Here is a 22604-nt window from a genome sequence, read left to right as displayed (position 1 = left end):
CTTACAGGTCTTGGCTGTGTAAAGAGTGGGGAAAAAATGTACCAGTGTCACAGCTACTGAAAACTGCCTTCACCCTTCCCTCTCGCTCCCAGAGGCCTCAACACCTATTTTTAATACTCCATCAGTCCTTCAGAACAGGGTGGGAGGGGGTGGGACAGGGCACGTTAGTTGGGTTTCACACTGTTCAAAATGATAAAGGGCTTGCATCACGGGACACGATTCTCATTGATCGTGATTTTGCTTTAATTACTTATGCTAGTACTTCGCCGCAGCTTGGCAAATTACTTCCTTGGTCTTTGTGTTAGGGACCCAAATTCGGAGCCCAGCTCTCTTATTAAGGCCAGAACAAAGCAGAAGGAGGTCACTGGAGTCAAACCTAAAGTCAGTGAAGCGCTAGAGGAATAAACGGGCTGTGAGGGACCCGGGCTAGGGCCTCTGCTGCGACAAGAGAGAACTCCCCGTCTCCACCTCGCTCCAGCAAAGCCTTCCATTGAGACTCACAGCACAGTCTAAGCGCAGCTCCTGCCTTAAAATTAAACAGGCAAGGATGAATAGGCAGGGAGGGAACTAACTAGCTGGCAAAAAGCTGCTCGCCCGCCCGCCCCCCTCCCTGCGCGTCGTCGCCGTGTCCCCCTGCAGTGACACAGCAGCTCGTCGCCGGGGGACCCGCCGGCCCCTCCGGGCACGCCGGGAGCTGTAGTCCGCCGCTCCGTTTGGCGATTGACTACACGGCCTGACGGGCAGGGCGGGGAAACGGCCCGGGGGAGGGGGGCGGGGAGCGCCGGGAGCTGTAGTCCCGGCGGGTGGCCTGGGGAGGGCAGCCGGGCCCATCGCAGCCGGGCAGGGCGAGTAACCCCCGACCCCCCCCGCCCCGGGGACTCGCTCTGAGCCGGCCGGACCGAGCCAGCCCCGCCTCGGCTCACGGCTCTGCCCGTCCCTTGGCCTCCTCAGGGGTTTTCGGGGGAGGCCTGGGCCCCTCGCGGCCTCCAGCCGGGCTAAGCCGCACTTCACCTCGGGGGCTTGGCCAGGCCTGACTAAGCCTGGTCTGGGCTGACTAGGCCTAGCCTGGCCGGGCTCGACTGGGCCAGGCCTGGCCTGGCCTGGCCTTGTCCCTAGCGCCTCCCCACTCCCTCACCGGGGCCTTCCCCCCCGCTCCGGCTCCCCTGCCATGACATCTCCCGTCCCCTCGGCCCCGCCCCGCGCTCCCCCGGCTCGTGGGGCACGCCGGGAGCGGTGGTCTCGCCGGGCGGCGCCGCAGACTACATTTCCCGTGATGCCGCGCGGCGCGGCGCGCTGGGAGGCGGGCGGGGAAGAGGCGCGCGGGGCACGCCGGGAGTTGTAGTCCGGCGGCGCTGAGGTGTGGGGAAGGTGGCGGCGGCGGGGGGGGCGCTGCCGGCAGCCATTATCTGGGAGCGCGGAGCGCCGGGTGTGGAGTTGGGTGCTGGGTCGCCTCGCCGCTTCTCCGTGCCCGCAGTCCCGCCGCTGCGCGGGGGTGGGGCCGCCATGGCGGCTTAGCCTCGCCCCCACCCTTCCCTTCCTCTCCGCTACAGTCGTTAAAGGCGCGGCGGCGGCGCGGCCTAGCCGGGAGGGCGGATCCTCGGCCTCGCGTAGCGGCTCCTGCCCGCGGAGGGCCGCCCTCCTCGGAGGGCCATGTCCCTGGTGGCCTATGCCAGCAGCGAAGAGGAGAGCGATGCGGAGGAGGCCGCGGGCGAGGAGGAAGAAGCCGCCGCTCCGCCTCCTGCCGCAGCCCAGCAGCCCCCGGTCCGGGGGCTCTTCGCCACCTTGCCTCCCCCCAAAGCCCCCGTGATGCCCCCGCTGCCCCCGCCTCACCAGCCCCTGGGCAGCGGCTTCCCCTTGCCGCCGCCCCCCCCTTTCCTTATGGGCCCCCCGCCTGGTATGAGGGGCTTCAGCACCCCTCCGCCAGGCATGAGCCCGGCCCAGGCCTCGACCGTCAGCCTGCCCGAGCTGGCTGCCAGCGGGAACAGTAGCGGGGAGCAGCCCAGGCTGGGGGGGCTCCTCCTGCCTCCCCCGAGGAATGCTACCACCACGACTGCTGCCTCTACCCTCAACTTGCCCCCTCCTGTCTCGGCCTCTGGTGCTCTGCCCGGGGCTGGGGTGGATTTGAGCCTCCCCAAGCCAAAGAAGAGGACAGAGCCGGTGCGGATCGCGGTGCCCGAGTTGCACAAGGGAGATGTGAGTATGAAATAAACCACCAGCATTGCTGGGGGTGGGGGGGGGAGCAGCTCAAGCCCTCCTGAGAAGGAGCACCTTGGTGTGTGACATCCTCTCCCCAGAGCAGTCCCGCGTGGATTTGTTTGCCCAGAAAGCACAGCGTCTCTTTCCTTGCTCTCTCCCATCATAATATAGCAAGGTACCAAAACCAATTGTTGTGGCATCTACAGGGAGATTTGTCCCAGCTGCCAGCCCTAATCCTAAAGCGCTTTGCAGAATTAAACTGATATAGAAACCTTATTTATAATCGTAATACAGCAAAACCCAGATTATCTGCACCCTTATTTATTACTGAAGTTAACAAGTTGATGATGTGGAGCTGTATGGCCTTGCATAGGGGTATCCCCAAAAAATTCTTCTGTTGTTCGCTGTGCAATTGATAGATTTTCCTGTCAATCTGTTGCTTCTTTACCTAAAGGCATCAGATGTCCTCTGGACCTTTAGGTAATCACTTCCCTCTTAGCTTATGCTTTTTTGTGTTTGCAGTGCCTTGTGCCTTAAGGGGCTCCTGAGCACTGAATCCGGACAACCCCATGGCGAGAGCAGGGAAAGGCAGGTCCTTGTCCCCCTTTGTTTTTTCTGTGTGTCCCTATTGATCAGCTTTCCTTCTCTCCCTTCTGCTCATTTGCTCTGGGATAGCACTGTCATAGCTCGTGTGGTTGTGGCCGTTTCTGGCCTCAGTCGCTGGCTCTGGCGAGATGTGAGTGCCTTGGGCTGTAGGAAGAGCTGAACTATGAAGCTTTAGGGTCATTTCCATGGGGACAGGTAGCTCAAGGAAGAGGTTTAACTGTATGGATTTATAAACAGCATCAATTAATAGTGGTCTGCCAGCAACTTGGGCCTGGGGGAGCTAAAGCAAAGTCAGTGCATCTCGCTTTGCTGGAAGAGCAGTCTGTGGGGGCATGGGGAGAGCAGATGAGAGGATGTGGGCTTCCTGGCCATCCCTGAACCACACTCCACTGCTTGCCGATAACCAGTCCAGTTTGGCAAATGCCAGAGACTGAGCTCCTCATGCCACGGCTCCCAAACATGGCAGAGGTGCACCAGGCAGTGGGACGCACGGGTTCCCCTTTTAGGCAAACAGATGAGGGATATCCCATTCTCTCATACCCGCTTTTTGCTTACTCACTTTCTTGCAGTGCTTTGGAATGGGCATTTCGTAATAAAGCAAGTGTTAGCGTTCTTCGCTTCCTCGCTGGTTGTACAGTTACTGAAATAAGCTCAAATGAAAGGAGATTTGTTTCTCCCCTTTATCTCCCCCTCTGTGTTCCAGTGCATTGGCTTTGAACAGAAATGCTGCAGGTTGTCAGTGTCAGGCAAGTGAATGAATGCTGAAGGGAGAAGAAGTACCTTAAAAACAGAGCTGGTCCGAGCGGTTCCCGTTTGGGATTCCTGGAAGTCCCTTGGCCTGTGGCTGATGTCCTCGCTCGTCCCCTCTTTCTCCTTAAAACACCTCCTGTCCCTTTTGTTTGCACCTGTGGAGACACTCCTGGGCAGTCTGCTTTATCTCCTCTCTCCCAAATGCAACATGCGGGTTTTATGGCAACTCTTGACTTGGCTTTATTTATGCATGTTCTTTGTCTTTGTCCTGTTTTATAATTTAGATAGTAAACTGGCAGAAGACCTTGTTTCCTGTAATTTCTTTAAAGTGCTCTGCAAAGCTATAAAACGATAAAGATGTTAAGGGCCTTTTCTGATGCCAGAGATGACCAGACTTTCTACTCAAGTTTTAAATGGATATTTAGCTACTCCAGCATTACTGTGAACAATTCCCTGTTAATCCCCACAGTGAATTTTTTACACCCTTGTTTTGTGTGATTTTGTTAATGTAATGTTGTCTGTTACCTTGAAAGGGAGCGGTGACCTTATGCTGTGCAGCTTGTGTTCTTTGCCTTGCTTTAGGTTCATTTTCACGTGATTTATTAAAAAAAAAAAAAAAAAGCTTGAGCTGTTGGCTCTCCAAATGCTAATTTCTGGCAGGAGCCAATTACGTAGAAGCTGAGTTTCTCTTCCCGCCCACTCTGCTTTAGAACAGCATTAAAAAGCTGCCTTGAAAATTTGGAATTTTGGGTTAGCAAATCCTTTCTTTTTTTTTTTTTTGTCTTTGTTTATTTGTTCCATAAGTTGCATAAATGAGCTCAAGTGGGAGATTATTGTTTGGCTACGGATGGATTGCTCTTATGAGGTTTTTAAGAGGAGATGCTGACCTGTTTGCAAAGCTTCAGGTTTTACAGCAGAATGCAGCTTATTTTTCTGCCTCTGCCCGGCCTGTGGCAGACCCAGCTATCTCTAAATATAGCAGCAAGTACTGTGGTCCTGCTTTCACTGTGGATAGTTTATCTCTCATAGTAGGTAACCAGGGCAGGCTTTTATCTCTCTTTGCCCTGACACAGATGCATCAGCAAGACTGTGAAAAAGAGCTTGACCGCATCCCACTGTTGCTTTTTATCTCAGCTCTCGGCAAATCCATGTTACCGTGATTCTTTAGCTGGTTCAAACTGAAAATTAATAAATTGCATAGTGGGTGGGCTTTTTTTCTTTTACTTTAATATCTCAAGTTGTGCTAAGCTCTGTTTTTCTTTCTCAGTCAGATTCAGAGGAAGATGAACCAACAAAGAAGAAAAATACTCTTCAGGTAAATACATAGGATATTAAATTAAACAAGTTTCACAGGAAGGAAGCATTTGACTGTGACAGAACTTGGGCTTCCACTAGTGTAAATCAGCCACTCTGATTAGCACATGGCTTGTAGCATAGAAAATTCCTGAAATCCCCTGGGGTGTCAAGTCCTTCTTTTTTTGGGCAGTTTCATAAATTTAAATCTCAGAAAAACAGGCATTAATTTGGGTAGTTGGCAGATATTTGCAAGTACCACATTTCCCTTAGAAGTCCCACTGGCCTTTTGTACAAGAAAGCCCTGCAGCATGTTTGAAGTAGCAAACGATTGTGCTAAGCAATGGGAAACCCATTAATGTTGTTAGAATTGGAGGAGATAATTGGCAGGGAGTCAGGAAAACTAAATAGTCTCACTCATTTCTCTTATTTCTGTGAACCATTTGCCCTGCATGAAACTCACCAGGGACGTGGCGAGGGCTCTGGCTTGTCCGCTTTGCTTCCTCAACCCAAAAATTTGACAGCGAAAGAGACCAATCGGTTACTTTTGCCCTACGCTTTCTCGAGGAAAGCGGGAGAAAACGCCTCCGACCCAAAGCCTGCTAAGGGCCCGACCTCTTCCTCCAAAGCAAAACCTCTGTCCAAGCCAGCGGTGCCCACAACTCCTTCTCCGTCTGCCATCAAAGCTGCTGCGAAGAGCGCTGCCCTGCAGGTAACGAAGCAGATCACGCAGGAAGAGGATGACAGTGATGAAGAGGTCGAGCCAGAGAACTACTTCTCCTTGTCTGACAGGAGCGAGCCCAGCGTTGTGGGTGCTGAGACGTACATGTACTCTGGCACGGTGGTGTCGGAGGACCCACCTCCTGGGACAGAGACAGAGCCCCAGTTCCAGGATGCTGCTGCTAATGCCCCGCTGGAGTTCAAGACGGGTGCGGGCTCCAGTGGTGCTCAGCACAGTTGGGTGCCCAAGCCCGGAGAAGACTACGGCAGCCAGCCGTACAGCCAGTTCCCTGCCTATGGCGAGGCTGGTGTGGCTGGTGCTTATTATCAGGTGGGTTCACTGACTGGGAGGTGAAGCTCTGAAAAGGGGTCTGGGACGAGGGGCTCCAAATTAGTTATGGAAGCAGGCTGTGCCTTGTGGGAATCTAACCCATCTGAGCTAGCTGGGACAAGGAGCAGAGATCCACAGCACTTAGCACAACAAGATTCCTCTGGCACGAGAGATGTAGATGCTCTTTGCTGGATAAATGTTTCATAGCTGCACTCAATTTAAAATGCCCCTGCGCAACTGTCCCTGTTGTTCTCAGGGTGCAGAGTCGAGGCTCGCCAGAGCTGGTATCTGAAGCCAGGTTGTTTCTAGTAATTCAGCAAAGTATTTGTTGTTGAGTACCTCTGAAAAAAATGCCCTGTACTCTTCAATAGTGCTAGAGTAATGAGATGTGATTAATGACTACTTTGGTCAGCCCTGGGAGGAAGTACATGTGTAACATACTGTACTCCCTGGAGGCCAAGTGAAATCCCTCTAGGTGAAAAAGCAGCAGCTCACGAGGCGAGGTACACGATTCAGTGCTCTGCCTCGATACCTCTGTGTGTGATAACTCCAGGATCGATCTTGCTTTGCTCTCATGACAAACTGGTTTTCCTTTTGCTGACAGGATTACTACAGCAGCGGGTACTACCAGGAGATGGAACCAGCCCAGGCACCGCCGCAGGAGATGAGCACGGACTCCTCCTTCATAGATGATGAAGCGGTTGGCACTTTACTGTCTGTCCCACTGCGGAGTTTGCATTTAAGCTCTGCTAGAACACAGGACCCGCTTGGCAGCCACGGTCCTGTCTGACCAGCATGACCTGTGCTTCATGCTGAGTTGGACCGGGTTGTTGTTTCATAGGGTCTAGCGCTGTGTTGTGGACATGTGCGGTGTTCTTCCAGCAGTCTGTTGGGCTGTTGCTCCAGACGGGTTTGCTTGTTTTATAAGTAGCTGATGTTTGTTATTTCCACTGAGCCCCAGCTCATTCTCATGAGGGGCATCTAGGGCAGACAAGGTGCGTAGAGCGAAGATGTTGCTTGCTGAGGTGCAGGTGAGCTACTGTTCAGATACCTTCACGGTACATTCTCTAGCATAGCAGTGAATTCCCCACTTATTTCAAATGCTCAAAACTGTGTTTTAAAAATCCTTTTTCCATTGTTGATCTAACCCAGAAACTGCTAGCCTTGTTATCTTGTTATCTGAGCCAGTCAGTGCTGCAGAAGACAGTAGCCTGTCTGGTGCTCACTTCTTTGAGGGACCTCTTTACTTTAGAGGTGGATTTGTGTTAGGGGAGGTGGATTTGTTAGCAGCAAAACTTCAGGTGCCTTCCTAGCACGTAAAATGAGAGACTCGGGATTCTGAGGGCCTTCCCCTGAGCAAGACTGAAAGCAAGAGTAAATGCTGTTTAGATGCACAGGAAGATGAGATTATAACCTTCATGTGAAGTAGTTTAAGACATTCTGATCTATAGCAAAGCAGAACTCTCCTAAAGGAAAAAAAATCTTGGTTGGAAAAATGGTTGTTGACGTGGCCTGTCCCCTGCTGGGGAAGCTAAGGCTCAGACCCTATCTACCTTTACTTGTTTTGGGTTGTGTGCGTAACTCCGGTTGTTTCTGTTCTTCTTTCAGTTCAAGCGTCTGCAAGGCAAGCGGAATCGAGGGAGGGAAGAGATCAACTTTGTGGATATCAAAGGTGACGATCAGTTGAGTGGAGCCCAGCAGTGGCTGACCAAATCCTTAACAGAGGAGAAGACCATGAAATCGTTCAGCAAGGTATGGGCAGGAAGAGAGGAGCACTGGTTAGGATTTTGGAGACCTCTGTTCAGTTCCCATTTCAACCACAGCTGGAGCTGTATTAGATGCTATGCAGCCACCAGGGTGGGGAGACAGGGACCCTTGTGTTGTGTACTTATTTATACAACAGACGTGAGAGACCAGTAGAGCTTGTCAAAACACAGTCCCAGTGTGCAGGTGGTAAAGACCAGCCAGGAACTGCTTCAGCCTAAGGAATCTGCCCAGAGCCATTTGATATGAAACAAATGCTTTTTCAAATGGCTTTGTGCAAGCTCTTGTCTTGTTTCACTGTCTGGGTCAGTATCTTTCTAGACTTAACAGTTCACCTGGTTTTGCTTTCTAGAAAAAAGGAGATCAGCCCACGGGACAGCAAAGGAGAAAACACCAGATCACATACCTGATCCATCAGGTGAGTGGCCTCCCTCTAGCATGGAAATGCATCCAGGCAGAATTACAAGGCTTGATGCTTGGCAGCACCAGGCAGGGCTGGTGGAGCTGCTCTTTCAGCAGCTGGGGAGCAGGGGTTGGCTCTAATGAGCATGCCGAGCCCCGGGCGAGACCTGCAGCGGTTCTGACGGGGGTGGAGGTGGCAGGAGTGTCCTGGCCACTACTGGCCCAAATAGCCTTGTGGCAGCAGTGCCTTGGCCCCGCGGGTGTCATGGCACTGAGCTTCTAGCTTGCTTTTTGCTTTGCTTTGCTCTTCCCCTCCTGCCCAGCTCCAGTGCATGTGTGGTTGTATGTGTTACAAGACTCTCTGCTTCCTGTCTTAATTCCACACCGCTGCCGTGTGGTTAGTAAGTGACTGCTGAGACTGTCCCACAAGAGAAGCTGTGTTTCAGCATGAATGAAATGCCTGTGCATCCCAATTAATTCAGGCTGCTGTCAAGATAATTGTGCTAACTCCTGTAATGAGGCATCTCACTGAAGTGCTCTGTAATCCCCATCAGCAGGGGCAGAGGAGGGTGAAATACTGCTGAGTCAGTGAGCAGCAACGCTGATGTTAATCCTCTCAATTTCTGCAGGCAAAGGAAAGAGAACTGGAACTGAAAAACACATGGTCTGAAAACAAGCTCAGCCGACGTCAGACTCAAGCCAAATACGGATTCTAACACCTCTGTCCCACTTTTTGGCTGTTGTCCCAGGTGACCTACTGTGTCAGACTTCTGGCCTTCTGGAGATCAACCAGGCCCCGTGCAGAACGTGGTCTGCTCGGCGGGTGGGAGGATACTGCACTCCCCTGCCTGCCAGGAGAAAGGTTTAATGCAAGCCGGTCCCGAAACTCCATCTGTAATTTTTCCCCTCCCTCCTTATAAACAATAACGTGGAAGGTTCAGACCAAACCTGTTTCATACGACTGATGACAGTCTGAGGCAGCTGCAGGGAACGTGCCTGGTGCAAGGCTTGGAGCTTTTGTCCTGTAGGTACAGGGGCTACTCCTCCTTCGACGTAGCCTCGCCACTGGAACCTTAGGCAGAGTCTCAATAAACTTCCAAGTTCCTCTTTGCTCCTTTCTTGGACTCGCTGTGCGTTGAGAGTGTAATTTTTCTTTCTAAAAGACAGTGAGTTTCAAGAGCAAGCCTGGTTGCCTTTTTTTTTTTTTGTCCTTTTATTTGAGATGTCCCCATGGCTGCTTACTCATGTCTGAGTAAATCCAGTGCTCCTCTCATGCAAATGATTTTGATTTTTTTTTTTTTAAGTGTGGCTGAGGTAGTGTTTTTGTTCTCAGCTCCACCAGCCTGTATGTCTCGAACCATGCTGAGGGGAAACTCCTTTACAGGTCAGAGCTTGCAATAGAGGTGGAAACGCCCCGAGTGTGGAACGCACAAAAGGCAGGGAGGATCTCTTGCCCAGTACGAGGCGCTGCTGAGGGCTTTTGGATAAACGTGATCAATGTGTGTATGTACATTTTTCTTCCTTTTTTTCCCCTCTTTCCTCCTCCTCCTCCTCCTCCCCCTGACCCAAGGCCTACAGTGCTGTACCAGGCTGCTCCCCAGACTCCTTGAACTGAGTATTGCCAGTGTCACGGTGCGGTGCAGCTGGCAGTGAGCTCAGCAAGTGAAGCAGCAGTATTTCCTCTGAGCAGACACAGATGAAAGCTGCCAACTGTACAATTTTATTTTTCCTCCAGCTTGTTTGTATCAATTCTGTTCAATTAAGCATTAACTTTACCCTCCTGGCTGGGAAGAAGAAACTGTGTCCGGCCTTAACTTTTTAAAATGAAATCTTTCTTTTATTTAAGGTATTAGATCTAGGTGATATGACTGCAAATCATGTGCAGCCTTGCTGGCCAGATCCATGTATCTTTAGCCAATCTCTGTGCCCTCACTTAGTTTGTTGTTCACCAAAGCGCGTGATGCCGAAGGGAACAGAGAGCTGGTCTGGTTATTTAACTTACATTCCCACCACTAAGGGTTATATTTGTTGTAACTGCAGCTAAAACAGCTAATATTTGTTATTCCATTTAGAAAAACTCCCAAGAGGTTGTTTTTCTCCCATGTTACCTGTTAAAAACAAGCAAACAAACCCCCATGAATGAAGTCTTTTCTTAGAATATTTTAAAATAATCTGATTTCTAGTTTAGTTCCCTGGATGTTTTAGTACTTTGCAGAGCCCATTTTGAGTATTTGAATGACCAGAATAAAGTTACTGTTGAGTAATTTATTCATATGTTATATGTACAGCAAAATCCTCTGAAAAGAGATTTGATAAAGGAATAAACTTTTAAATGAACCGAACCACACCTGTTTCCGTCGCGAGGTGCTCAAATCCTTGCTCGAGGCGTTGGTTTTCCTTCTCCCTTCCCTGGCAAGGCTGAAGCACCATTGTGGCAGCCTGTCTTTTGGTGATGGCTGCCTTAGTTTATTCGCAGAATGGATGCTGTCGCACAGCCGGTGACAAAACTCTTGTCTGAGGGGAGTTTGCTACGCGCAGCCCATCCGGGGTGTGAATCCCAGCAGTGAATTGTGCTCACCACTGTGGATCCATCAGTTTAAAATGCCAAGCCTTGCCCTCAGTGTTCCCAGCTCAGACCCGGGAGCAATGCTGGAGGGCTTTGCTGCAGCATCGAAGGCAGAGCAGCTGCTGTTGGGCAAGGAAACTCCATCCTCTGGCAGACCCTCTGCTCCCAAACTCTCCTTCAGCGGCCTTGGTGGAGTCCTGGAGCAAGCCGAGAGGGAGGCTGAAGCTCACGGGTTTCCCTTTTCTGTTTCTATTTTGGTGTGTAATGGCTCATTTTTAGCACTAGAGGGGAGTTACAAGGGCGGGAATCGTGGCTGACTTGCGCTCTGCTTTTAGCCATTTAAGAGCAAGAAAAAGTAGGCTTGTGAAAAGCGAAAGTGAGTTTTTCTTCAGAGAGGTAAAAGAAAACAACTCCAACCCTGCAGCCCTCCTTTTCCCTCCCTGTCTTGAAGTTCTAACACATCCCAGTGTGGGGCTTTGGCTGTCCTCATATGCTTTCTGCTCTGTTTAAGGCTGGGCACACCTTGTCTGTGGTGAGAATGACATCGCCTTGGTGTCGTTTCAGAAGAAACGACAAGGCCAGGGATTTACACACTGCTGGGCAGCACCAGGGTCGGTGTTGCCAACCCTGCAGCTAAATTTGCTCTTCGGGGTTGGTGCTATCTTGTGTTTTGTGGCTGAGGCAATGCGCAGGGCTTGGAAGTGTCAGCGCTGGCCTCGTGAGGTTTGGTGTGGCCCTGCCTGCCAGGCTGTGGCGTTGCTCTGGCTTGTGGCCAATTTAATAGCTGACTCTGGATGCACCAGCCATGCCTGAAACCCATCTCTAATTTTACTATAATGGCCTTTCCCACCCTTGTTCTATTAATAGAAATCGCTTTCTGCATGTGTTCAAAGATAAATTAAATCCATTCCCCTCTTAACTGTCTCGCAGGGCTTGGGAAGCAGGCTGCTGCCTTGGGAAGGGCGTGGGAATCCCAGCATGGAGTGGACTGGCATCGCTGATGCTACTAGGGTGCTGGTTATCTGTGGAGGGGCCAACTGTAGCCTTGGACCTCTCCTTCCAGGTCCAAGGGCTTCCTTTAGCAGTGAAGGAGCCTAAGAGCTTCCTTCTGCCTGGGAGCCAGGAACTGGCCCTTGCCTTAGACTTACCTGTGTGGGTGGCTTAGAGATGCTGTCCTGAAAGCTGCTCGTAAATGTTCTCAGAGCTTTCCTGCCCTGCTGCAGCCGTGGCTTGCTTTGCGGCACTCGTCCTCCGGCTGTAAACGGGATCATCGAACTTGAGCGGAGGGTTCGTTGTGTCCTGGGGAATCTGTGGGGAGAGGTTGTAGGGAAACGGCTATGAGATCGTGCTTTATTGGGTGGAGGTTTGACTTGAGAGCCAGGATGTGGTTAAAAGTTGGTCCTTCACCCTCCCAGCCTTCAACTTTGCTCCTGCTTTGGCTGTGAGTTGGAGACCATCGCTCCAGCGTGCAGCTGTGAGCAGGGAACCCCCTTCTCCCCCTGTGACCCTGATTTGGAGCAAACCCCCGCCCACCAGACTCTACAGGAGGTCTCGCTGAGTTGGGACTGAGCTCTAGAGCGACGAGCAGCTCTACAACGTGACCTGCTGTGGGGAATGCACCTCCGCGGTTGGGCTGGAGGCTCCTCTCTCCTTCCTGTCTGCAGTGGGAACTGCCGGTAGCTGCCGCCTCTTGGACACCTGGCTGGATACGCTGCGGAAGAGCCGGCGGTGAGCACGGGATTTGGAGGGCAGTGTGGAGAATGCACCGTGGGTCCCTTGGGAAAGCAGAGCGGGCAGATCCTGCCGGGCCAGTGCCACCTCAGAGTAGATGTTCTCCTGGGGGCCAGTGCTGGGGCTCGAGCCCCGTCCCATGGCATAGAAGGGAATGAGCTCTTCTGGCTCGTAGTTGGTGGAGGGGCTGCGTGCAATGTCCTCATGGGGCTCAGCGTAGGTGTGGAAGCACATGAGCTGCTGGTACTTGGCATCGGGCAGCTCAGACAGGACAGCTTCTTCGTGCACCTGAGCATAGGGAGTTGCTCCACCACCAGCGGGGCTGTGCGGCCCCTGAGCTGTGGCCAAGGAGCTGGCCTTGGCTGGGAGTGGTGGGGGGACGCTGGGAGCCTGTGGAAGAGGTGGGACAGGTTGGAGGCGAGGGCTGGAATTGGAATGCCCCCACCCCGGCTGCATCCCCCCATCTCGCAAGACCTGTGGCCAGGCTGTGGCTTCTGTCCTTGGGAAAGTGCCTCCATCCCCCCTGCCCTGCCTTTACCTCCCTGGATGAGCTTCCCTTGGCGCTGGGCTCTGCAGGCAGTGGGGGGGCTGCTCCTGGGGACCCCTTCAAGACAGTGCTGTACACCAGCAGGTTTGGTGGTGCTTCACTCGATTGGGAACGCACAGCATCGCTGCTGGCTGGGCTCTGCATCCGTCCTTGGGGCTCATCTTCCTGCAACAAGAGGAAAGAGGTGCAGGGTCTGGGGCAGACCCAGCCGGGCACTGGTCCCCCCTCGGGTGCGCTGCCCACGGTTCGGCTCCTCGCTCCCAGCTGGGATGCTGCACGCTGGCCGGGGTGGTTCCGGTTCCAACGCCGGCTTTTGTGATGCTTGGACTTCCCTTGCCTTTGATTTTCCCAGCTTGGGAAAAACCCACCCCCATTTGTATAGCAGGAATGACTCCATTTTTTTGGCTGCAGGGACTAACGAGGGGCCAGGTCCTCACCCGTCTGCGTGGCACTGTCAGGAACTCATGGTACGGCGTGACTGGGGCGGCAGCGTAGTGCTGCAGCAGGTCAGCCAGCTCGGCGTGGGCGCTCTGCTCCCCCAGGATCACATACCGCCCATCCGGCAGCTGGTCCAGGACAAAGTGCCGACAGCGATCCCTGCCCCTGGGGGAGAGGGGATGGGGTAAGCACAGAGGGCGGGAAGGGGACCGAGCGCGTCGGTCCCTTGGACAGGGCCGGGGGTCCCTCACCTGTAGGACAGGACGAAGCCAACGGTGCTCTCGCTGAAGCGGACCAGGAAGCAGCCTGGGGGCTGATCCTGCAGCAGCTGCTCCGTATCCCTGCAGGAAGGGGCCCGGAGCCACTCGCTATCACCCCTTTCATGGGATCCAGGGGTCCAGCTCCCTATTTTGGAGCCCGGGGCTGGGGATGCTGAAGGGGCCACCCTGTCCCCCACCTTGGCTTCCCCATCCCGCTCACCTCCGGCTGATGAAGCCGTGGAACCAGGCTGGGAGCTCACCCTCAGCCCCCAGCCTCCTGGCTTGCGTCTGCTCGAACCACAGCCTTGTCCGGGCACGCAGGGCCACCAGCTCCGGCCGCGGGTCCCCTGCCTGTGGGGACCAGCCTGGTGGGGACGGCCAGGAGCTTGCCGGGACCTGGAGGGAAGGGGAGAGCGGCTGGGGGCTCAGGTGAGGATGTGCTCTGCTCCCCGCCCGGGGCTCCTGATGTAGCCCAAGAGGACACGGTCTCTGCAGGTGTGTGAGCTCAGGGGCACTGGGATGGCGAGCTGAGGGGGACGGACCCATCGCAGCCCCATGTCCTACCCTACTGTGTGTGTCCTGGTGTCCCAGGGACTGCTCTTCTCCCCAGGGCTGGACCAGGGTCATGTTGGGTCCTGGCTTGGCACTGGCCATGTTGTCCTCGCTGATGGGTTTGAAGGTGCTGAAGAGGGGACGGTGGTCATCCATGGGGTCCCCTGTACCAGGGAGCAAGGAGAGATGGGCTCAGGGCAGCGAAGCCTCTCTTGGGGCCCCGAGCTGGCCCTGTGCCCCATTGCTGCCCATGGGACACCAGCACGTGGGGGGGTTCCATGACACCCCCCCCCCCAAAGCACTGCTTTTGCCCAGGGCTTGGGTGAGGGGCACCTTCACCTGTGCCCTCCATCCTGGGGCTCATCACTCTGCCTCTCCTAAGGGAGACCACCCTGGACCTACGTAGTGAGAAGGGACAACGACCCTTGTACCCCGGAGGAGAAAAGCCCCGCGCACCGGTGAGCTGGGTGGGGTGGAAGAGAGGGGAAAGCGTGTGAATCCCCCAGCCCCCAAAAGTCCCCAGGGTGTCAGATCAGCCCCGGGAAGGGGAGCGAGGCAGCGGGCATGAAGCTCTGCGTGCGGCCGCCGAGGGACCCCGAGCTTGGCCCTGAGCCACCAACGCTTGGCAAAACAACGTTAATCCCTAGCAGATGCTTGAGGGGGTGGAAGAGGCCGGGGCTGGTTCGATCCGGGAGGCAAAGCTGAGTCAGAGGAGTCGGCTGAGGCTCATCCAAGAGTGGGGGGACCCAGCTGGGGGGGACGGGGAGAACCGGGGACGGATGGCACCTCATCTCCACCTTTAACTGGCTGCAGCACCCAGCCTGTCCCTGCGCAACGGCAGGCAGGGATGGGCAGGGGAAGGCAGGGGAGGGTAGGGAGCTTGTTGACAAAGCGAAACAAAACAACCCAAACCGCAGCAAACCAACATGGGGAGCGCCAGGAAGGCGAATTTGGGTCAGGTCCTGCCTAGGTATGGCCAAGCAGCTGGGGACAACGTCATTGTCCCCAGCTTGTGGTGCGTCCCCCAGCCGGGTAGGGGTCCTGGGTGGAGGTGGGGGGCTCGTCCCTGCTTCCCCACCCCAGCACCTTGGCCTCGGAGAGGCTGCTCAGGTGGCTTTGCTCCCCAAGGCGGGACGTGCTGCTTAAACCCCCCGCTCCTGGGCTGACAATGTGTGCAATCGGACTTGAAACGGGTTAAAGCCCGGCTTTGTTCCGTGAGACCTTTCTGGCCTGGATTTCCCCCTTTGAAGGGGGTAAGACCTGGCTGGAAGGGCTGAGATAGGCAGGGGACGCCGCTCCCTCTCTCCACATCCCCTTGTCCTCTGCCCCTTCTCTGTCATGCGTTTGGATGGGGGGAGCACCCCGAGCATCCCCACATCGCTCGGCGCTTGCCCGTCCTGAGTCCCCCTGCTCGGGGTTTGTTTCTCGGTCCTTTTCCTCCCACCCTGGTACAAATACAAGCCTGGACAGACCCCAGCCCTGATCCTCCAGCCCAGGCACCTACCTCTGTCCGGCCACGCAGTGACCCAAGAGTCCATAGCCGGTGCCGACGGGACGGGGCAGGCTGGCAGGGCAGGCAGCGCTGCCGCCTTGCCTGCACTCGCACCTCTGCTGCCTGTGAAGGGCAGGAAGCGGCGACCGATGCCGCAAGAGCCTTCGCGTGATGGGGAGACGTCACAGGAAGGTGGCATGGGGCAATGGGCTGGCGCTGGGGTGACACCCAGGTGACACTGGGACCCTCAGCATGGGCTGGGCTGTGGCAAGGAGAGGCCTCCGGCCACCCGCCCCGCCGGCATGTCTGCACCTGCAAAAAGGCTCTTTGTTCTTCCCATCCGCAGCCCGGGATCTCATGCAGCCAGGTGCAAGGGGCAGGGGGGCTCAGCTGGCTGAGGCTTATGCCACAAGCCGGGATTCGGTTCCTGGCACGGTGAGATCTGGCACCACTTCTCTTCCTCATGCTCCGGCTGCAGTGTCTTTCTCCCCACCGGCTGCTGGAGCCGGGCACATCCCGGGACGTGCTGGAGGCATGGCAAAAGGGGGAGGTGAGCCCAGCTGGGAAATGCAGCAGCCTGGCTGCCGGCACCGCTGGCTCTGCCGCTCGCCAGCCGCAACTCTCCCTCGGCGGTGCCAGGCTCCGGCCGGCCCTATGGCGAGAGTGGTGCCAACCCAGCTGCACGTCAGAGGTTGCAGACATTAGGGATTAGGGCAGGAATTATGGCTGGAGTCAGCTCATCCATGGCACCAGGACAGGGACAAGGTGCACCAGGCAGTGACTTTGCAAGCCCCAGGTTGGGGATGGCGCCCGGTGCCCCCCAGCACCCCTTTGGCACACGGTGCAGTGCCAGCCCCGGCTCTCTCCACCTTAAGAAACCTGTCCCTCCCTGCTACCTTCACACCCTCCGCTCCGCTTCCCCTCCCGCAGCGGCCGTACAATATTTTTATCTCTCAGCAAGGTTTCCTGTTTGCAATCCTCACGCTTACGGGTGCTAAGCGGCGGGGGGACGTCGGCCAGGGGGACATCGGCCAGGGGGACATGGGCTGCCAGCGGCTCATCCCACCAGGTCCTGGCTGCTCCTCGAGGAGCCGAGGCACTGGAAACGCCAGGAATTGCCCCTAAAAGGCCTTTTGCAGCTCCTCTCTGCAGCTGGCCACGGGGACAGCGTGGGGGGATTTCTCAAGAGACCTTGGGAGGAGGAACGCAAAGAGCTTTTCTTCTTCTGAGACAGTCGGCCAGCGGCCAGATCCTGCCCCGGCTCCCTGGGAAACGCCGAGACTTCGAGGAAAAGCCTGGCACTGCTGGGGTTTGCTGGAGGAAGGCTGGAGCTGCGCGCAGCGGTGCAGGGGGCTCGGGCCCTCGCGTGGAGGTAAGGGGTGCCCGCTCCCCCTGGCGTGCCAGGCTTGGGGTCTGTCCCGGTGCAGGTTGGGGAGAGGATCAAGGAGTTTTGGGGTCCTGCAGCGCTTTTTGGTAGCTGCGTGCTGGGCAGCAGCTGCTGCCACCTGCGAGGTCATTTTGCCTGGGGTCCATTTTCCGGCTGACCGATGCCGGGGTGTTTGCTTGGCACGGCTGCCCTGCCCAGCCCAGCCCAGTCCCGGCACGCGGCTGAGTCTGGGCCGGTTTTCCCGGCGGAGGGCTGACTGGCAGCGGGACGTGGTGGGACAGCATGCAGCCCCCCACGGCTCCAGCCACCCTGCAGCCGTGAGCTCAGCCGTGGCCGCGGTGACGTGGGGGTCACCCGTACCTCAGTTTCCCTCCTTGCAAAAGCAGCTCGGCAGCGCGGTGCGAGGGGGTTGTCCGGTGAGGGATGGCGGGGATCGGCCGCCTGTGTCCGTCCCCAGGGGACAAACGGACATGCCGTGACCCCGGGGCGGTGTGTTGGACCCTGCGGACGTGTCACATGCCGGGAACGGGGGCCCGGCTTCAGCTGCAGCCGCCCCCACGCACGTACCAGCCTGCAGACCAGCTGGCTCCGTGCGGTGCCAGGGGCGAGCGGTGCCTGGCCGGGTGCTCCCCGCTGAGCCTGGGGGTGCCGCAGGACTGTCACCGTGGGCAGGGGCCGTCCCCTGTCCTGGCTGGCTGGGGAGCGAGGGAGAGCTCGGCTGGGCGCGGAGGAAGGCTCAGGAGGGTAAGGGGGCACAGCTGGACTGGGAGCAGGGGTGAGCGAGGAGGGACTGGGCTTGGGGACCACTCGCTGTCCCTCAGGGCCATCGTGGGGGGACAGGAGGGGTCCTGGCCACTGGTTGGTGCAAGCACCGGGGCAGCGCAACCCCACGTGGATGGGGACACGCTGGCAGGGCTGCGTGCAACCAGCGTGATGTGGGTCCGACCCCGGGGACAGTCCCCTGGGGGGCTCCTGGGTCCTGGGTTGCCCCATGGGGAAGAGGCAATGCCCACATCCTCCCAGGAGCGGGGGGAGCGAACCCCTTGCAGTGGGTGCACCCCGGCTTTGGGAGGGATAAAGCCTGGCGTGCCGAGCACAGGCTGGAGAGCGGCATCTGGCTGCTGGGGCACCTGTGCAGGATCAGGCCCCATCATCCTTTTTGCTGAGATAAAGCTGAGCCAGGCAGCTGGGAGGGGATTGACATCTTGGGGTCTCGTGCTCCCTTATCAAGCTGGTTTTTTCCTGCAGGAAGGACCCCACCTCTGGCTGGTATCACCTTCCTTATCCCTTTCCCGGTGGCCTTAAACCCCATAGCCAGGACCCCCTGCCTGCACCAGTCCAGGAAACCTCTCACTCCCAGCAACACAGTCCTGGGGACATTGAGGGGGCCCCAAGATGGGGCTTGGAGCCCACATTTCCCCTTCTCCGCATCCCTGCAAAGCCACTTGTCCCGGCTCTCCTGACCACTGGAGCACGACTAGCCCCATCTTACAGCTGGGGAAACTGAGGCACAGGGGTTCAGACCCTGATGTTTGCCTGCTGCCGCATGAGCCAGCAGCCAAAAGAGGCTGGTTTGTGGCTTGGAGCTGCAAAGGACAAGAGCTGCCCCCCCACTTAGTGTGCCCTGCCCATCAGTGTAACGAGCTGGGGGGGGACTCTGCCAGGACCACAGGGTGCAGGCAGGGCACTGGCCCAGCAGAGCCCTCCGTGGGGCTGTGCTGTCCCCGCAAAGCCCCTCTCCCCCTCACCTGGTGCCTTCTTGTCTTTGCAGTAATGGCCGAGGGCAGCCGGGATGGGGTCCTGGCTGAGGGGGAGCCAGGGGACACCCCTGACAGTACCCAGGTGAGCTGCGGCCAAGGGGCTGAGATCTGGGGCTACGTATGCCGGGTCCCTTGCCTGGGAGCTGGAGGGGAGGACCAGGTGGGATCCTCACAGATAAGTTCACGGTGGTGGTTTTATCCACTATTAATGCCCTTTTTTTAAAAAGAAACCACCAGCAATGTTAGTTTTAACTCTGCATTTTGCACTCCTGATCCTCCCCAGCACAGTGGGGGCCACAGGGGCTGGTGTGACCCCCCTCCCTGCCTGCCCCTGCCTGATTTCCGAGCCCCATGAGCAGCTCCTGCCTGCCCTGATCAAGGGGTGAAGGTCTCCAAGTTTGACGTGCTGGAGAGTTTAGTGTGAACCGGGAGAGTTGGCCAGGGCCCGAGCTTAACCACAGTATTAGACACCAGAGAATCCCCTCTAGTGAGTGCAGGAGGTGGGTTGTGGTGCTCTCCATGGGATGGGGGTCCCTGCACGGGGCAGATCCGGCACATCACCGCACCCCGGGGAAGGCAAGCAGCTGAGCCGGGTCCCGGTGCATCCCCTCAGGATACGGCCAGTCCTGCGGGGATTGCGGGGAGCGAGGGGCTGGCGGCTGCCCTCAGCCCAGGCAACGTGGAGGACCTGTACGAGCTGCTGGAGAAGCTGGGCAGGTGAGTGGGGGTGCAGGCAGGGGTGCGGGCAGGGATCCTGCCTGCATGGGTCGTTGGAGGCAGCTGGATGCCTGGGTTCTCCCTCGCCTTGGTGTGGGGGGGCAACCCGGCCGTGTCCCAGCCTGGCTTCTCACCACAGCGGGCACTTTGGCGTGGTGAAGCGATGCCAGGAGCGCAGCACCGGCACTTTCTATGCCGCAAAATTTGTGAAGACGCGGCGATGCCGGGGCAGTCGCCTGGGGCTGGAGCGGGCGCAGGTGGAGCGGGAGGTCACCATCCTCCGTCAGCTCGACCACCCCAACATCATGCAGCTTCACGACCTCTTCGTCAGCAAAGCCGAGATGGTGCTCATCCTGGAGCTGTAAGTGGGGGTCCCGGAGTGGGAGGACCCCCTTTTGGACCATGTGTTGGAGGTGGCTAAGCTCACCCCCTCCTCGCCCCTTGCAGGATCAGTGGCGGGGAGCTCTTTGACTTCATTGCGGAGAAGGAGATGCTGTCAGAGGAGGAGGCCATCGAGTTCCTGGTACAGATCCTGCGTGGGGTGGAGTACCTGCACGCCCACCACATCGCCCACTTTGACCTCAAGGTGCCTGCGGGGACCCCCCATCCTCACCCGTTGGGGGATCCAGGGGCTGCATCCCCCCCCACCGGGCATCTCCAGAGCCCTGGCCGCATGCTGCCCGCCTTCCCAGCATGCTGCTGCCCTTGTTGGGGCAGTGCCTGCTGGCAGAGCCCGGCACCACCCCCATCACCCCACCATGCCTGACCTCGTCCCTGCAGCCCGAGAACATCATGCTGCAGGAGAAGCATGTCCCCAAGCCCTGGATCAAGATCATCGATTTTGGGCTGGCCCAGCGCCTGGAGGATGGCATCACCTTCAAGAGCCTCTGCGGGACCCCACAGTACATCGGTATGGGGCTGGCCGGTCCCCAGGGGGTCCCCAAGCAGCCCTGCTCTGTGGGGTGCAGCTGGGATGCTCTGTGGGGATGCGGCGAAGGGACCCCCGTGGTGGGCAAGGGACCCCCCCAGGTCTGCAGGGAGGGAGGTGGCTGGGACGGTGCTATCTCCTCTAATGTTGTCCCCTCTCCGGCTCTGTGTTCACCCCCAGCTCCTGAAGTGATCAACTATGAGCCGCTGAGCTCTGCAACCGACATGTGGTGAGGAGCAGCGACCTGGGGGTGATGGGCTGAGCCGGGGGGGGGTGGGTAGGGACCCCCCTGGGTGCCACAGGGCACAGGGGGGACCCTGGGGAGGGCAGCGCCTGACCCCCACCTCTGCCTTTCAGGAGCATCGGGGTCATCACCTACATCCTGTGAGTATGGGCCGATGCTCCCTGTGGCCAGGGGAAACTGAGGCACGGGGACACCACGACATGGCCAAGCCCGGGTGCTGGGGTGGCCGAGCCGGTGCTGTTCCGGCACTCAGTGGCTCTGTCGTGTCCCCGCAGGCTCAGCGGCTTGTCCCCCTTCCAGGGTGAGACGGACGCCGAGACCCTCTCCAACGTTGTAGCTGGCACCTATGAGTTCGAGGAGCGCTGCTTCAGCCAGACCTCCGAGATGGCCAAGGACTTCATCCGGCAGCTGCTGGTGAAGGAGCCAGGGTGAGACTCCATCCCAATACCCATCCCCATCTTCATCCCAATCCCCATCCCACCTCCGTCCTATCGCCATCCCATCCCATCCCCATCCCTGGGGTGGACATAAGGCGCCGGGACCCCCACTGCCCCCCGCCGCCGCATCCCTCTGTGCTGCAGGCACCGCATGACGGCGGCCGAGTGCCTGGTCCATCCCTGGATCAAGGTGAGAGGGTCGGGCAGGGGTGGTGGGTGCTGGACCCCTGGGAGCAGGATGGGGGCACGGCGACGACACCGTGTCCTTGCCCCTGGCAGCCCCTGAGCCGGAAGCAGGTGGCAAACCGGAGCCGTTCTTCCATCAACATGAAAAACTTCCGCAAGTTCAATGCTCGGAGGAAGTGGAAGGTGAAGGGGGTCCTGGTGCCGGGGTGGGGGGGGACACCCAGCAGTGGGGTCCCCAGGGAGCCCAGGCTGCGCTCCATCCCGGGGCTGGCTGTGGCTCAGGGGTTTATGTGGGGGGGACATAGTGCTGCAGTGGGGGGGGGGGGGAGAGAAGGGAGCGACCCCCCCTCGGACCCCTGCCCTCCTGCCCCCCCAGCTCTCCTACAACATGGTGTCCGCCTGTAACCGGCTCTGCCGCACGCGGCTGCTCTGTGGCCTGAGGAAGGAGGATGAGGAGCTGGTGAGTGGCCAGGAGCCCCCCAGATCCCCCGCCTCAGCATGGGCTGGGGCAGAAGACATTTGGGGGGGCCCGGCTGCCCAAATGGAGGTGGCGGCGGGGGGGCTGTGCAATGTGGTGTGTCCCCACCTGGGGTGCCCTCTCCCCTGGGGGGGTTGGGTGTCCTCTTTCCTGGGGGTGTCCTCTCTCCTAGGGGGGTTTCTGTCCCCTGGGGGGGTTCCTTTCCCCGGGGGGGTGCTGTCCCTGCCCTCCAGCCCACCTGTGCCCCCAGCGCCGCTGCGAGAGTGACCAGGAGGAGGAGGGCAGCCACCCTGTCACGCTGCTGCGCCAGCGGAGAAGCAGCTGCTCCTGAGGCCCCCCCCCGAAAGGAGATGGGGACCCCCCCAAGAGGGAGCATCCCATGAGAGGAACCCTGGGGGTGCCCCCATCTCCCCATCCCAGGGAGCAGGAGCACTGTCTGGCCCCAGTGCTCCCAGTTCCGTGCTGCTTGGGGGTCACTGGGGCAGCAGCCCCCCCACCTCCTGCCCCCCCCAGGTCTCTGCTGCAGCAGGACTGGGGCTGCCCCACAGCTGGGACCCTCGCCTGTACTCGGCCCTAGCGCGAGAAATAAATATCTACCCCCTCATCCATCCTCGTCTCCTGTGTCTGCACCGGCTGGTGCTGAGAACCTGCAGCTTCCTCCGGCTTCTCCTCCTTGCTGCAGGGCTGTTGGGGTGCGGGGACCCCAAGGGATGTGGCGTCCTGGCACTCTGCATCCACCCTGCGATGGAGGGTGACCCTTGAGTGGTCCCTTCTGTGCCGCTCCGGGGGGCACTCCATTGGTCTTTGGCTTCTTTCCTG

At 57.8% G+C, this 22604-nt stretch overlaps 3 protein-coding genes across 4 annotated transcripts; 2 read left to right on the top strand and 1 right to left on the bottom strand.

Moving 5' to 3' along the window:
* Positions 1-1358: 1358 nt before the first annotated feature.
* PRCC (proline rich mitotic checkpoint control factor) lies at positions 1359-10409 on the top strand. 2 transcript variants are annotated; one of them, XM_075040897.1, is made up of 8 exons: positions 1359-2193; positions 4820-4867; positions 5312-5896; positions 6501-6596; positions 7505-7648; positions 8013-8078; positions 8692-8811; positions 9447-10409. In XM_075040897.1, the coding sequence occupies exons 1-7, from the start codon at positions 1651-1653 to the stop codon at positions 8776-8778; spliced, it is 1569 nt and encodes a 522-aa protein (XP_074896998.1). In that variant the 5' UTR covers positions 1359-1650; the 3' UTR covers positions 8779-8811; positions 9447-10409. The 2 variants fall into 2 exon arrangements, with proteins under 2 accessions (XP_074896998.1, XP_074896997.1); XM_075040896.1 differs by having other exon boundaries at positions 8692-10409.
* A 49-nt stretch (positions 10410-10458) lies between these two features.
* Positions 10459-15750, bottom strand: SH2D2A (SH2 domain containing 2A). The gene is made up of 9 exons (XM_075040898.1): positions 15661-15750; positions 14169-14320; positions 13825-14000; positions 13596-13685; positions 13344-13509; positions 12898-13071; positions 12249-12749; positions 11777-11936; positions 10459-10825 (listed from the first exon to the last, which is right to left on the bottom strand). The coding sequence occupies exons 1-8, from the start codon at positions 15692-15694 to the stop codon at positions 11790-11792; spliced, it is 1440 nt and encodes a 479-aa protein (XP_074896999.1). The 5' UTR covers positions 15695-15750; the 3' UTR covers positions 10459-10825; positions 11777-11789.
* Positions 15751-16629: 879 nt separating this feature from the next.
* On the top strand, positions 16630-22383 carry LOC142037025 (death-associated protein kinase 2-like). The gene is made up of 13 exons (XM_075040899.1): positions 16630-17020; positions 18807-18877; positions 19409-19512; positions 19652-19873; positions 19960-20098; positions 20293-20422; positions 20621-20669; positions 20798-20824; positions 20960-21112; positions 21266-21311; positions 21401-21490; positions 21684-21767; positions 22036-22383. Exons 2-13 carry the CDS (start codon positions 18809-18811, stop codon positions 22114-22116), a joined length of 1194 nt encoding a protein of 397 aa, XP_074897000.1. The 5' UTR covers positions 16630-17020; positions 18807-18808; the 3' UTR covers positions 22117-22383.
* Positions 22384-22604: the final 221 nt, after the last annotated feature.

This window comes from Buteo buteo, chromosome 11 (genome assembly GCF_964188355.1).
Source record: "Buteo buteo chromosome 11, bButBut1.hap1.1, whole genome shotgun sequence".
In the NCBI taxonomy this organism is placed as follows: Eukaryota; Metazoa; Chordata; class Aves; order Accipitriformes; family Accipitridae; genus Buteo; species Buteo buteo.
This window is presented reverse-complemented; position numbering and strand designations above follow the sequence as displayed.